The sequence below is a fragment of the Alternaria triticimaculans genome (assembly GCF_023758025.1).
Source record: "Alternaria triticimaculans strain BMP 0046 chromosome Unknown scaffold_33, whole genome shotgun sequence".
In the NCBI taxonomy this organism is placed as follows: Eukaryota; Fungi; Ascomycota; class Dothideomycetes; order Pleosporales; family Pleosporaceae; genus Alternaria; species Alternaria triticimaculans.
This window is the reverse complement of record NW_026055990.1, coordinates 23861-37118: the sequence shown is the minus strand read 5'-3', so window position 1 is coordinate 37118 and position 13258 is coordinate 23861. Positions and strand designations below refer to the sequence as shown.

Below are 13258 nucleotides of genomic sequence, written 5' to 3'. Positions count from 1 at the left end.
TCATGTCTTCTCCGCACTGGCAGGGGTGTTATGCAAAGCTGTATGGAAATGCCCGACACCTTGCCATTTCGAGAGTTGATCGACCTCGCGAGTCGGCGCATACATACAATCCATGAATGATATCATATCTCAGCCAATCCCTACTTGTAGAACGTGCTGAACGTGTACTTGGTTTCGCGGTCGTACTTAGCCAGATCTTGCCGTGCTTGCTGCGCCTCTCGGATAACGGTCTGCTTGATCTCTTCGTGTCTGGGTGTAAACTTGACTTTGAATGGTTCAGGTCGCCAATTTGATCCGCTCCTGCTAGACGTCAGTACCCATAACGCTTTGTAGCCTTGGGGTCTCGAAACACGACTTACGTGAATTTGAAGATGTCAACAGGCACTTGCTCTCCTGTGTTTGGGTCCACCTCTGGCTCCACCTTGTATGCCCACACCAATCGTGCAATACTGAGATGCGTACCCTGCTCTGCCAACGCTTGACCAGCACAGCTTCTTCTGCCCCATCCGAAAGTCATATATCCCTTCTCACCAGGAAACGGTCTCTTATCATCCGTTTCGAGGAATCTCCTTGGATTGAACCGATCGGGGTTGGGGAATTCGCGCTCGTTGTGATGTATTGCCCAGACGTTTCCTTGTACCCAGGTACCCTTCGCTATATAGTAGCCGTTGTAGTGGTCATCCTGGGTAGGTGCATGAGCAGTACCTCCTATCACTGCGACCGAACGCCAACGGAAGACTTCTTTGACGAAAGCGCGGAGATATGGAAGATCATCATCCAGCGTCGGACTTCGTGTTCGACCTACTACACGGTCGAGCTCTTCCCAGGCGGGTTCAAGGGTCTCGGGGAAGGCGCGCATTGCCAGTACTGCTGTTTGTAGAGTGCTGCTTGATGTGTCCGCTCCAGCACCGAGTAGATTAGCGGCGAGATTGGAGATTTCGAGAGGATGAAGATTGAGGTGAGGTGCTTCGCGAAACAGATACTTGGAGTAGTTCTCTTCTGGACATTGCTTGGCTTCTTCAGCCAAAGCATAGAAGAAATCATTGCGGCCGTATTTGGGCTTTGCTGAACGTCGAGTATCACGCTCCCAAGGAGCCATCCAATTGGGAAACTTGGCCAGCCCTGTCTTTGTTAGTATGAATTTGATTAAGTGGCTTCAAAAATTACATGGGAAGGTCTCCATCAGTCGCGGAAAATCCTTGGCGACGACCGCCATCTTAGCAGAGGTCTGCATCTGCGCGATCACTTCAGTGATCAACGGATCTTGTATGTCTCCAATCCGACGTCCAAATCCGATGATGGACACAACGCTCGTAGCGTATCGCTCGAAATGAGCTACGAATCTGTCGGGAGTCTCGAGTAGGTCGCATACCACTATCTTGTTTTCGTCGTCTTGAAGGCTTCGATGGCGTTTTATCTGGTGGCGTTAGCATATAAAAAGTAAAAGTCTACGTTCCGCTGACCTGCTGTATCCCAACACCCTGGTGGGTAACTCTCCTGAGGTCGCGAAACCTTTCACGCTGTTCTTTCGTGTACGTGTATTTGTGCAGCAGATTCATTTGACCGGACATCAGCTCAGCGAACATCAGCATGCGAGGCCTAGAGTTGTAGATGTTCGCTCGCTTGACAAGCAGGTCATCCGCAGTCCATGCATCATTGATCCAGACTGTCGGTCTCCTGCGCTGTGTTATTCACCGTTCACAACAGCAGACTTGCTACGAACTGACCGCCCGATCCAGAACGTGATAAGCGGGGAGTTGTAGCGTTTCGAAAGTTGTTCCATAAGATACCAGGGCTTTTCCTCCGGTAGACTAAACGTATTTCCAACGATGGGCCAAGGCAATGGCCCTGGAGGCTGTAGGCGTATTAGTGACAGACCTGACATGAGGATGGCAAAGAAGTAAGGAATTACCATTCGCCATCGTAGGTATAGCATGCGACCGTAGTCTAGTACAAGAGCGACGATGCCCAGAAGAAGAAGATAAATAGCCCACATGCTCACAATCACGAGAATCGATTAGCACAGTAGTAAACCTGAAAGCTGGTGTGCGTAGAGAATATTGTGCCAGAGCTGACCAAAGCTCCTAGATGAGATGCTTATACCTGGTATTCTCACATGATATATCGTTGCTTGATGGGTAACCAAAGGCAACGACTGGGGGATCATCCCCACATTACCGTGGTGGTGCAGCCCGCTTCTACTGTTCGCGGGAGGGCCGGAAGTAAAGACATGCGTAATCCGAAACATGTGTATCGCGCCGACATATCCAATTCGCTGCGAAAGCTACGAGACGCGTAGATGGGTGTTGACGGGCTGGGGGAGAAGCGGGGTATGTGTAACGCAGTCCCTGTCATGCCTCCTGTACTGGATTCCATTGAACTACAGATACGTGGAACCGACACCATTGACCAGCCGGAGAAGATCCCTGGTTTAGAGGAAAATGAGTATGCGCCTTTGGCTCAAACTGATGCATGGCGTTGTTTCGCTCGATTTTCGGTACGGTAGGTAAGCTATTCACGGGTCCGGAACGGCTGGTCTTCGCTCAACGAATCTCCAATGCATGATATATATCGGGGCCTAACGATTCGCTGTGTCGGAATACGGGCATATGCGGTGTTCACGCAGCGTTTTCGCTCAGTTGGTGTTGAGCACCTGGACAGTTTTGCCAGACCCTGATGACGTAACGCGCAATGACGGATACATCTCCGTGTCGGGTTAGTGCCAAATCGCGCTCGTCGCAGACACGCGGCCAGCAGCGCGCGCATACGTGACCAATACAACTTATTGCATGTTAAACTCGAGCATGTCAAGCAAGCGTTCGACGACGCTTGGTAGATGACAACAGAAGCTACCGCTACTATGGGTTCCAGTCAAGACTCTGACAGCGCCCACTATGTGCCCAATGGCACCAATGGCGTAAAGCGTAAGTCTCCACCTGGGCACCTGCACGATGCAATGCAAGGCACAGTCCAACCCCGACGCTAACAGCACCAGGCCGGCGAAGGTCAACCGTTCTCAATGCAAGATCGCATGTCAAGCAGGAACTATGGAAGCAGGCGCCGATACTCATTGGCAGCACTAACTTCGAGCCTCTTCCTGATGCGAAGAACATCTTGATAACTGGTGGAGCTGGCTTCATGTACGTTGCGACGAGAGCACGGAAAGTTGTGAGCTGTGCGTCTCTTGATCTTGTCTTTTGATGCATCACGACTGACTCAACAAAATAGAGCTTGCTGGTTCGTACGGCATCTGGTGCTCACATACCCACACTACAATGTCGTATCATTCGACAAGCTGGACTACTGCGCTGCGCTGAACAACACGCGAATCCTCGATGAACGACCCAACTTTACATTCGAACAAGGCGACATAACGTCACCAGCGGACGTAAAGCGCGTCTTGCGAAAACACAAAATTGACACGCTCTTCCACTTCGCGGCACAATCGCACGTCGACCTTAGCTTTGGCAATTCATACGAATTCACGAACACCAATGTATATGGCACCCATGTTCTGCTTGAGAGGGCGAGAGAACATGGTGTCAATAGATTCATACACATCTCGACCGATGAGGTATACGGCGATGTACCTGTCGGAGCGGCAGACCTGGGCGAGACGAGCATACTGGCCCCAACAAATCCATACTCGGCGAGTAAAGCAGCAGCAGAGATGATGGTCAGCGCATACAGGAGTAGCTTCAAGCTGCCCCTGATCACCGTTCGTGCGAACAATGTATACGGACCACATCAGTTCCCTGAGAGTAGGCCATCCCAGATCCTAGGGTTGATGACTGAGCTGACTTGTGCAGAGATCATCCCAAAGTTCATCATGTTGCTACAACGAAAACAGAAGCTCTTACTCCACGGCGACGGCTCCCCCACAAGACGATATCTGTACGCAGGGGACATCGTAGACGCGCTAGACACCATACTTCACAAAGGCGACATTGGTCAGATCTACAACATCGCGTCCAAGGACGAGATATCGAACTCGGACATATGTCGCAGGCTGCTGGATGTCTTCGAAATATCCCATGACTCCCCTGCCGAGCTGTCGAAATGGGTCGAGCACACTGAAGACCGGCCGTTCAACGACCAGCGCTATGCGACGGACGGGTCCAAGCTGAGCGCACTGGGTTGGGAACCCAAGACGAGCTTTGATGAGGGTCTGAAAGTTACAGTGGATTGGTATCGAAGGTTTGGCGAAGTATGGTGGGGAGACATTAGCCGTGTCCTGACTTCGTTCCCGGTGGTGACGGGAAACGAGATCTGGACAAAAGAGGAGCACGAGGATCTACCCTCTTCGGACGGCGAGGTTACACACGAGGAGGACAGCGCGATTTGGACGACGTAATCGTGCATGCTTGCTATTCACGTTATAGATTGCAGGACGAAGAATACCCAGAAAATGTTGTAGGGCTCGATATATGCGTATGGGTGGATCTCAACAGGGCCAATTTAGGTGCGGTGCCTGAGTGCGGCTGCAGGGACCAAATGATGTGGGCCCAACCATGCGACAGCCTTACCAATCTTCGCATTGAGGTTTGCAACCCGCTGCTCAGGACGAAGTCTCGTAACAAATATCTAGAACAGTTTTCGCTTTCACTCGAACCACGGGTGGAACGTCTCTTGTAGCTATTTCGAGCAGTTCCTTGCAAGCGGCCCTCAGCCACAAGCGGTGGCGTACTCACCCCCAGGGCTCCGCCTTCGCTAGCGGCATTGGGCGCTTCTTATGATTGAAACGCCAGACGCAGCAAAACATTCATTGCTCAAACGCGACTTCCTCTACCTGTGACATTCATATAATACTGCATCGCCTCTTCATCTCGTGCCTTCCTTCATTCACTTTTCGAGTTCCCGCCGCGAGACCCTGAACCTTGGCTCGCCCAATCGATAACCTTGGAACGCACCCCACAATTCCCTTGGTGCTCCCCGACCCGTCAGCCCTCACCGCACCCACCCCTGACGTCGACGCCTACAAGACGCGACTCATCTCCTCGTCTTCTTCACCACACCCAAAACTCCACACCTGAATCATGGGTCTGTTCTCCAAAAAGAAGGACAAGGGCGGAAAGGAGAGCCCAGCCGCCCAGAACCCGTATGCCGCGCCTGTAGGCAAGGACCCATACGCACAACCACCCCCCTCGTACTCGAACGAAGGCCAGGACAACTCGTTCCGCCAAGAGAAGACGCCGGCCGTCACCGGCCCGGGCCAGAGCTACGGACAGCGACCAGGCGGATACGGCGCGCAAGGAGGCAGCTACGGCGCACAGTCAGGCTATGGAGCCGATCGCTATGGCGGAGGCGCACCACAGCGGCCCGGCGGCTACGGAGGCCTGGGAAGGACTGCGTCCAACGACACCATGAGCACCGAGGCAGGCCGTAATGAGTTGTTCGGCAACGCACCACAACGCCAGCAAGCGCAGCCGCCTCAGCAGCCTAGCGCCCTGGGTCAAAGCGGTGCCTATGGCAGCACCCCTGGTGGCGGATATGGAGCTGGTGCTCCCGGTGGCTATGGCTCTGCGCCTGGTGGCTACGGAGCATACGAGGACCGTCAATTGACGGCTGAAGAACAAGAAGAGGAAGACATCGACGCCACAAAGCAGGAGATCAAGTTCATGAAGCAGCAGGATGTTGCGAGCACAAGAAACGCTCTCCGTCTAGCTGAGCAGGCTTTGGAAACCGGTCGAGGAACTCTAGGGACACTAGCAGCACAGGGAGAGCGTATTCATAAGTACGTTAAACAGACCTGGACACGTCAATACACAGCTAACTCGTTTCTAGCACGGAACGCAACCTCGACCTTGCCTCTATCCAGAGCGACAGAGCAAATGGACAGACTAAGGAACTGGCTCGTAAGGACGCACCCCTCAAGACGTATCATCCATGACTAACCCGTCTCCAGGCATCAACGCAAGCATGTTCTCCATCGTCCCCAACCCCTTCACAGGCAACTCCAAGCGTGAGAAGCAAATGCAACAAGCCATGGACCAGCACGCACGCGACCGTGATACCCGGGAACAAACCAACCGGGCCAAGTGGGAATCTGGAGCCCGTGCAAACGAAGCCCAGCGTAAGCTAGCCACAGGCGGTGGCCCACAAGGCAACAACAAGAGCTCGCTGGCTGCGCGCTCGAAGTTCCAGTTCGAGGCTGACGAGGAGGACGATGAGATGGAGAACGAGATCGATAACAACTTGGGTACGTACTCCCCATCTATTCCATTGATGCGTGCATTCTAACAGATTTCTTTCAACAGACCAACTTCATGGCATGGCCAAGAACCTCAACCAACTCGGTCGCGCGATGGGCGAGGAGGTCGATAACCAGAACACGCACATTACACGCATCACTGGCAAGACCGATTCGGTCGATGACAAGATTGCCAGGAACAGGCTCAAGTTGGATCGCATCCACTAGGTCTGCACTCCAGCAAGGCGAGCGAGTGCTTGCTTTAGGCCCGTTTTAGGGTCAGGGTAGATTGATGGCATCAATCGAGATATAGAGCTTGGGATACGGCATCATAGGCGTTTTGGACACAATGACACAGTTTTCACCTTGATCTCAAAAAGCAGGTTGACCGTGCTGGTTACGAAAAGTAATATTGCTTATGCTTGATGCCCAACTATGTATACTCAACGCCCGGACAGTATTCCAAGATGACCCCAACTGCTCGAAGGACCGTCCATGTTATACCACATACTCTCATTACTCATTACCCCTCAACCGTTTCACCCTGACCATACCTACGCCAACAACAGCTTGTAACTCGCCACTTCGAATGCGCGAACCTCGATTGGCACACCCTTCTCCTTCACTTCTTCAGCTCCTACCCTCATGTCGCTTATGTCCAGCGGCTCACCCTCCTCGTCTTCCAGCGCATTGACCTTGATCACCTTCTTCACATCGACGTCACCCCAGGTAAGCACGCCCTTGCTCTTTCCACCCAGACTGTCGTAGATGCGTAGGACAATCGAATGACCCTTCTTGATCGGCAGTTCACCACGGCTGACATCTTCATCATCCTCGCCACGCTTGATGGTGTCGAGCACGAGGTTGGGTGCGCCGTAGATGTGGAAGGGGTTCAGAAGACCACTGTGCATGGCGGATGGCGGGGCGTGCAGGCCCTGGCGGCCAACGATCTTGAGAGGGTTGTTGAACTCAAAGGCCTTGCGCACTGTGCGTTCGTCTAGACCGCCCTTGTGGGGGAAGATCGCGTAGCGAGTCTTGTGGCTTCCCATATCGGCGTGGGCGTCGGGAGCCTTGGGAGAGCGGAGAAGGGAGAGACGCATAACGTTTCCGGCGACTGCGAACCCGTACTTGCTGTCGTTCAGGATCGAGACACCGTAGGTAGCCTCGGAAAGATCGGCCCACTTGTGGCAGCAAACCTCGAATTTGGCCATGTCCCATGTAGTGTTGTAGTGCGTGGGTCGGCGCACGATACCAAACTGCGTCTCGTAGCTGGCTTCTGTGTTCACAATGTCGACTGGGAACTCGACCTTGAGGAACCTCATTGTCTCGTGCCATTCGATCTCTGCGTCAAACTCTATAGCACTGGGTGTGTTTCCTACGGCTGCAGGCAGGCTCATGGTCGTCTTTACCCAGGACTTGTCTGAGACCTTCGTCTCAATCACCAGGCTCACACGGTGAACGCTGTTCTCCGCAATGGTCACCTTGCTGGGCTCGAGTTCCTGCCGGGACTGAAGGTGGTAGACTTCGACATCCCAGGCTTGCCAGTAAAGTGGCTTATCGTCGTAAATTACAAGCTGACCGGCTTTGGCACCCTTGGGGATCAATTCGCGATCGGCGGCAATATCGAAGAGCGAGGTTATGGCACCGTTGTTGACCTGTACAACGAATTGCGAGTTGCGGAGTTCGTAAACATTGGGATGAATCTCCTCAATGGTCGCCTTCTGAGCAGGGTACGCAGAGTGGAGTGGGAACATGTCAAGAGCGCCCAAACCCTTCTGAGATCCGTTACGATGAGCGAGACCGTACTCTGCCCCTGGAGGACTATACTTCGTTCGACTTGCCTCGCTCGGCAACTTGATGATTTCGGTACGGCTCCATGGTAAGGTGTTTATCGCGAATAGCTTGGTGTCTTGATCCCAGCTAGTCTCATCGTTAAAGCCAAGTTCAGCAAGGGCGTCGGAAAGCAGCCTCTCTCCAGTAGCAAACACTTCGGCGTAAATCTAAGAAAGTCAGTCATGAAGTCAAGTTTGGAGATTAGCAACATACCCGATCGGAGTCGTCGTAGCACATCTCGATAGAACTTCCAGGTAGACAGTCGTGGAATTGACACAAGAGCACGTTCTCCCACATGTCATCAATGTCCTTCTTCGGGTACTTGTACGAGCTCTTCTTGCCGAAGCCGTTCTTGATGGTCGCCAAAGTCGCCAGGTACTCAATGTCCCTCAGCATTATTTCCGACTTCCTGTTATTGCGCTTGTTGTTCGATTGCGTAGTGTATGTACCACGGTGTAGCTCGAAGTACAGCTCGCCATACCATGTCACGAGCTCAGTACCATTCTCGACCTTCTTCTCCAGGCGGTCGAAGAAGTCGTCTGCTGAGTCGCCTAGCTTGACGCGAGGCAACAGACCAGCAGTGTCGCTGATACCACGGCATCGCCTGAGTTTCTCAAGGTGCTGCCATGTCGGACCACCGCCTCCGTCTCCCTTACCGAAAACAATTAGCGATGACTTGTCTTGGTCGAGCGACTTGTGCTGTGTGACGCTGCGCTTGACGTCACCGAAGTTCGCTTCGCATGTATACGTCTCAGATGGCGGCATGTGGCAGATGACCTGGCTGTTGTCCAATGCGACCCAGTTGAATGTCGTGTGTGGGAAGTTGTTGATGTTGTTCCAGCTTAGCTTCTGAGTGAGAAATCTGGTCATGCCCGAGATGCGACAGATTTGCGGCAATTGCGTCGAGTATCCGAAAGTGTCCGGCAGCCAGAAAGTGCGACACCGCTGGCCAAACTTGCTCTCGAAGTAGCGCTGGCCGTACAAGAATTGCCTGATAAGCGACTCTCCGCCAGGAAGATTGGTGTCATGCTCGACCCAACTACCACCGATAGGCTGGAAGCTGCCTTCCTTGACCTTCTTCTTAACGCGATCAAATGTGGAAGGGTAGTACTGCTCGAGCCACTTGTATTGCTGCGCTTGCGAGCAGCAGAAGCGAAGCTCGGGGTATCGCTCGATGAGGTCACACTGGTTCGACCAGGATCGGTTGACCTTTCGCTTGGTCTCGTCGAATGGCCAGAGCCAACACGTGTCGATGTGGCAGTAGCCGATACCGTGAACGAGAGCCTCCTGTTCGGTCTCGTATACTTTGTGCGAGTCTACGTCCTTACCGACATACTCCGCCGCAATCTTGCGGCAGGCTTTGATGCTCTCTTGGCTTCCATTGCCCGCAATGAAAGTGTCGATGATGCGGTTGCCGACCTTCTGGGCATCATGGGCCTGTGTTGAGTCCCCAGGGAACTCGCGGGCGGCATCTCCAATCTCCCAGAAGTCAAAGTATAGCCCTCTCGCCTCCAGGTTGACCGCCTGAACCTCAGCAGTGTGCAGCGTGTAGTACCTGTCTGGGTCTGGTGGCTGAATCGAGTCGCCGCCGGGGGCATTGCCGAACATGCCGTTGCAGGCCATCTCGATGTAGAAGGTATGCTCTTTGCCGTCTCTAAACTCCTTGGGCAGGATCCATTGTGTGCGTTCGCCGCCACCTGTCAGTCCATGGACAGTGTGCCCATCTTCGGTCCAAATCAGACCCTCGTTGTTTGCGTCCCAGACGAATTCAAGATGTTCCTTGTCCAGCATGTGCTTGGGCACCGTAAGTTGGACCTTGAACCAGTGGGTCGACCAGCTGGGGCCAAATGACTCGCCGACTTTGGTGGGGTGGAAAGCATGGGAGGTGGCTTCCTTGAAGAGCGGGCGCGAGAGGTTCGGGGGAGAGTAGACGGAGAGCTTCACCCAGTCGGTACCGGACGCGACAGCTTCTGTGAGCTTGCTGCATGACGTATGAGCATCTTGGAGCTGGGAATAGAGGAGCAGGAAGGCGTGAAGCTCAAGACTTACCCAATCAGACTCTGTTCCCTGTACTGTCCTGCATCGAGGAACTGCCTCAGTCGGCTCTGGTAGATGCTGTGGATCTGCTTGCCAACGGGACCAGCCGCCAGCTGTGGGTAGTCTTTGGCCACGGGCACGGGCATGTTGCGGTGCGATTCTCCTCCCATGGTGGATGAGGCTGGAGATGGGGATTGGAACTCGTTCGAGGCGGTGTGGGAATGTCGACAACGTCAACAGCACGCTACAGCAGCTGTGGTACCTTGCATGGCTCCGGCTGTGTTGGGGAGGAGCTCTCCCCGCATCTTGGCGATGGGGGCCCATGCTCCCTGCCCCATGATCCATTACCCACTCATCTCCACTTGGTTCCATCTTGCAGTCAAACTTCCTTTTCCACCCTTTGCGGATAATCGGCATCTCAAGGCGGTGAATCTGCCAATACTCGTCGATCCAGACTGAAGTTGTAGCGTATTTGGGTGACATTGGGGTGATCATGCAGGCGCGACATGTGGTTTCACTGCGCTGTACTCCGTCTGCGTCTGACTTGTCTCTTGTATGCCAGGTCCACGTCGTGTTCATCCGGTATGTCTGCTGGCTAACAATCGATCTTTCTTCTCTGTGTGCATCTTCAATATGCCCCGAGGCACTGTCCGCGTCCTCTTGGCACCCTTATCATCCGTGACCTCATCTCCAATGTCTTCAACACTTCGTTTCCTCTTCTTCTCCTTACTGTGCAGGAATTCGTGCATTCTTCGGTGCCCGTTGGTACCGATCGTTCCTTTGCCCGTTGTGTGTTCGTCTTCGGGTAGATATTTCACCTCCGTGGCTCCCAGATGTCGATTCACGTCATTTGCCAACATCTTCTCACCCAGCAGAACCGCCATGCGATCTTCCCATTGTCGCTTCTTGTGCAAAATACTTCGTATGCGGTGGATGTCTTCATTCTCACGACGCTGGTCCGTCCTATCGGCCTCTACCTGCGGTAGTCTGCTGGCTACCACATTGGCCGCTGGACCTCGATAGCCTGTATCACCCTGCTCGACTTCAAGCGGTTCGCAAGGCTCAGCTTTCAAGCTGTCGTGGCTGGCTGAGGACGACGTTGGCCCTTGTGAGAGTGGTGTGGAGGAGTCGCGATACGTCGAGGGACTTGTCGCCTCACCATTGCGCTCGTCTGGCCTTGAATTAGGCAATACGTATTCGGCTCGCAGTGGGCTGTGGCCATGTATGGGATAGTATGGATCGCGCCAGGGTGTGTTTTGGAGCGGATATGAGGTGAGGAGGCACGATGTCAAGTCCGAAACGTCCAGAGGCGGCGTCTTACTAGCCAGAGGTGTGAAGATTAATGAAGATAATAAGTCAAGCATGTCGCTGATGTGATGTGCAAATGGGCTTGTGGATGAGGAGGTAAGTGTCTTCAGCAGCAAGGGTCTTGACATCGTAGAGGTAATCAAGTTTCTTCTATTGTCTCTATCAAAGCGGAGCGCGCGTCAAGCTAGTCTAATCTGGGAGACAGCTATCACTGTGCGACTTGACAGTAGTAACGTCAGTGCAGAGTGGGAGAAAGTGAAGGTGCGCCCGAATTTGCCAAGGTGAAAGTGAAAGGGGACCAGGGCCAGTTTCTTCAGATAGCAGGATATGAAGATATGCAGTAGAGAGAACAGAACGATGTCGAGAATGTTGTGATAGCTAAAGAGGGTATATGATGATGTTCACACAAAGGCAGGATTGATGAAGTGAAACATCGATGTTTGTTGCATTGTGATAAATATTGCAGAATTCAAGACATGCCATCCAACTAAGTAACGAATAAAAACTAGGGAGATGTAGCTACACTCTTGAGTGAGCTTTACACTACCGGCTACAGATGAGACACCCACGACGCATCTAACACTGACTCTTACTATCGGCAACCCTCTGCCCACCAACCGCACCATTAAACCCCTTCAACAACGTATACCTCCCCTTAACACTAACCTTGTACGTCGTGCTCTTCGTTTGATCACTGCTAGTAGCCCCATTACAAGTAACACTACTCTTCACCCCCGTCAAACTAGACTGACTCCCCGAACTCGAACTACCTCCCTGATTCGGCGAATCAACACCCGCCGCACACGCCGCATAAGCCGAGCTCTTCAGCCATTGCGTTTCCTTGCCGTCTGCAGAAGTACCAATGGGAATGTAGAGGCTGTTGACCTGCTCTGCTTGTGCGGACGCAGCAGGCCCGGAGTCAGCGGCGCAGGAGGATGCTGCTTCGGCGCCTTTGGCGTTCTTGATAGATTGCGAGTTTAGGGCGTTGGCGGTGTTGGCGGAGGTGAAGATGAAGACTTCGCCTAAGGCATTGGTTGTAGCTACTGCTGTGCTGTTTGCGGCGCCGGATGAGGACGTGGAATCGGAGTTTGTGCCATCGAGGGCGGCAGCTGCGGCGGATGCGGCGTTGCCTGAGGAGAAAGATGTCGTGATCACGCGAGCTTGTCGGCCATCTGCTAATGCTGTTGCGTTTGAGACGCTGTTTCCACCTTGCTGTGACGTGGAATCGGAGTCTGTGGTGATGTTCCTAGGCGCCGAGGGATTGATGGAAGTGAACTGTGTGTTGTATGCCTTTCCGTCGGCGTAGTTGGCTATCCAGGAGACGAGAGTGCCTGAACTGGCGATGAGTGGGATCTTGACTGTGTAACCGTTCACAAGAAGTGCTAGAGGGTTGGATGATGATGGGTTGGAAGATGTTGGTACCCGCACGCCGAAAGAGTAGTCGATTGGGAGGGAGATTTCGGGCAGGAGGACATCTGCAAGAGCTGCTCGGGAGCGGAACATGGCGGGAAGGGCTGTGGCGGATGCCACGAAGAGGAATGGGGTGAGGTGCATTTTCAAGTCTGGAGGTGAAGATAGTGGAATGAAATCAGTATGTTTTTATTCCTGTGATATCATGCTCACGGTTTTATATGGCATCGTCGACTGCCATTATGTCACACTGGTCGCGTTGCGTCATGCACGAATTGTAGTAGTGTTCAGTATTTGGCGGACCTTTTCCGTAGACACCTGTTGAGGTAAGTCAGGCGCTCCTTCTCGGGCCTAGATACTCCTACCTCATGGCCGAAAGGACGCCGGCATGTTGTAGTGTGCCCTAGGACACGACCGGAAGCCTTCATCGAGTGTAGAAGATGTGGATTCTAGTAGGCATATGGAAGCCATCAGAAGCCG

At 53.3% G+C, this 13258-nt stretch overlaps 5 protein-coding genes across 5 annotated transcripts; 2 read left to right on the top strand and 3 right to left on the bottom strand.

The window, feature by feature from the left end:
• Positions 1–140: 140 nt before the first annotated feature.
• J4E78_010465 (uncharacterized protein) lies at positions 141–1996 on the bottom strand (the record flags this gene model as incomplete). The annotated part of the gene is made up of 6 exons (XM_049371043.1): positions 141–300; positions 360–1122; positions 1168–1417; positions 1464–1677; positions 1728–1855; positions 1913–1996. 6 exons carry the CDS (start codon positions 1994–1996, stop codon positions 141–143), a joined length of 1599 nt encoding a protein of 532 aa, XP_049217196.1.
• Positions 1997–2860: 864 nt separating this feature from the next.
• J4E78_010464 (uncharacterized protein) lies at positions 2861–4354 on the top strand (the record flags this gene model as incomplete). Its single annotated transcript, XM_049371042.1, has 4 exons — positions 2861–2924; positions 2996–3140; positions 3229–3761; positions 3810–4354. The coding sequence occupies 4 exons, from the start codon at positions 2861–2863 to the stop codon at positions 4352–4354; spliced, it is 1287 nt and encodes a 428-aa protein (XP_049217195.1).
• A 682-nt stretch (positions 4355–5036) lies between these two features.
• Positions 5037–6418, top strand: J4E78_010463 (uncharacterized protein; the record flags this gene model as incomplete). The annotated part of the gene is made up of 4 exons (XM_049371041.1): positions 5037–5734; positions 5785–5855; positions 5906–6199; positions 6258–6418. The coding sequence occupies 4 exons, from the start codon at positions 5037–5039 to the stop codon at positions 6416–6418; spliced, it is 1224 nt and encodes a 407-aa protein (XP_049217194.1).
• A 326-nt stretch (positions 6419–6744) lies between these two features.
• On the bottom strand, positions 6745–10230 carry J4E78_010462 (uncharacterized protein; the record flags this gene model as incomplete). Its single annotated transcript, XM_049371040.1, has 3 exons — positions 6745–8190; positions 8237–10004; positions 10073–10230. 3 exons carry the CDS (start codon positions 10228–10230, stop codon positions 6745–6747), a joined length of 3372 nt encoding a protein of 1123 aa, XP_049217193.1.
• Positions 10231–10635: 405 nt separating this feature from the next.
• J4E78_010461 (uncharacterized protein) lies at positions 10636–12871 on the bottom strand (the record flags this gene model as incomplete). The annotated part of the gene is made up of 2 exons (XM_049371039.1): positions 10636–11231; positions 11956–12871. The coding sequence occupies 2 exons, from the start codon at positions 12869–12871 to the stop codon at positions 10636–10638; spliced, it is 1512 nt and encodes a 503-aa protein (XP_049217192.1).
• Positions 12872–13258: the final 387 nt, after the last annotated feature.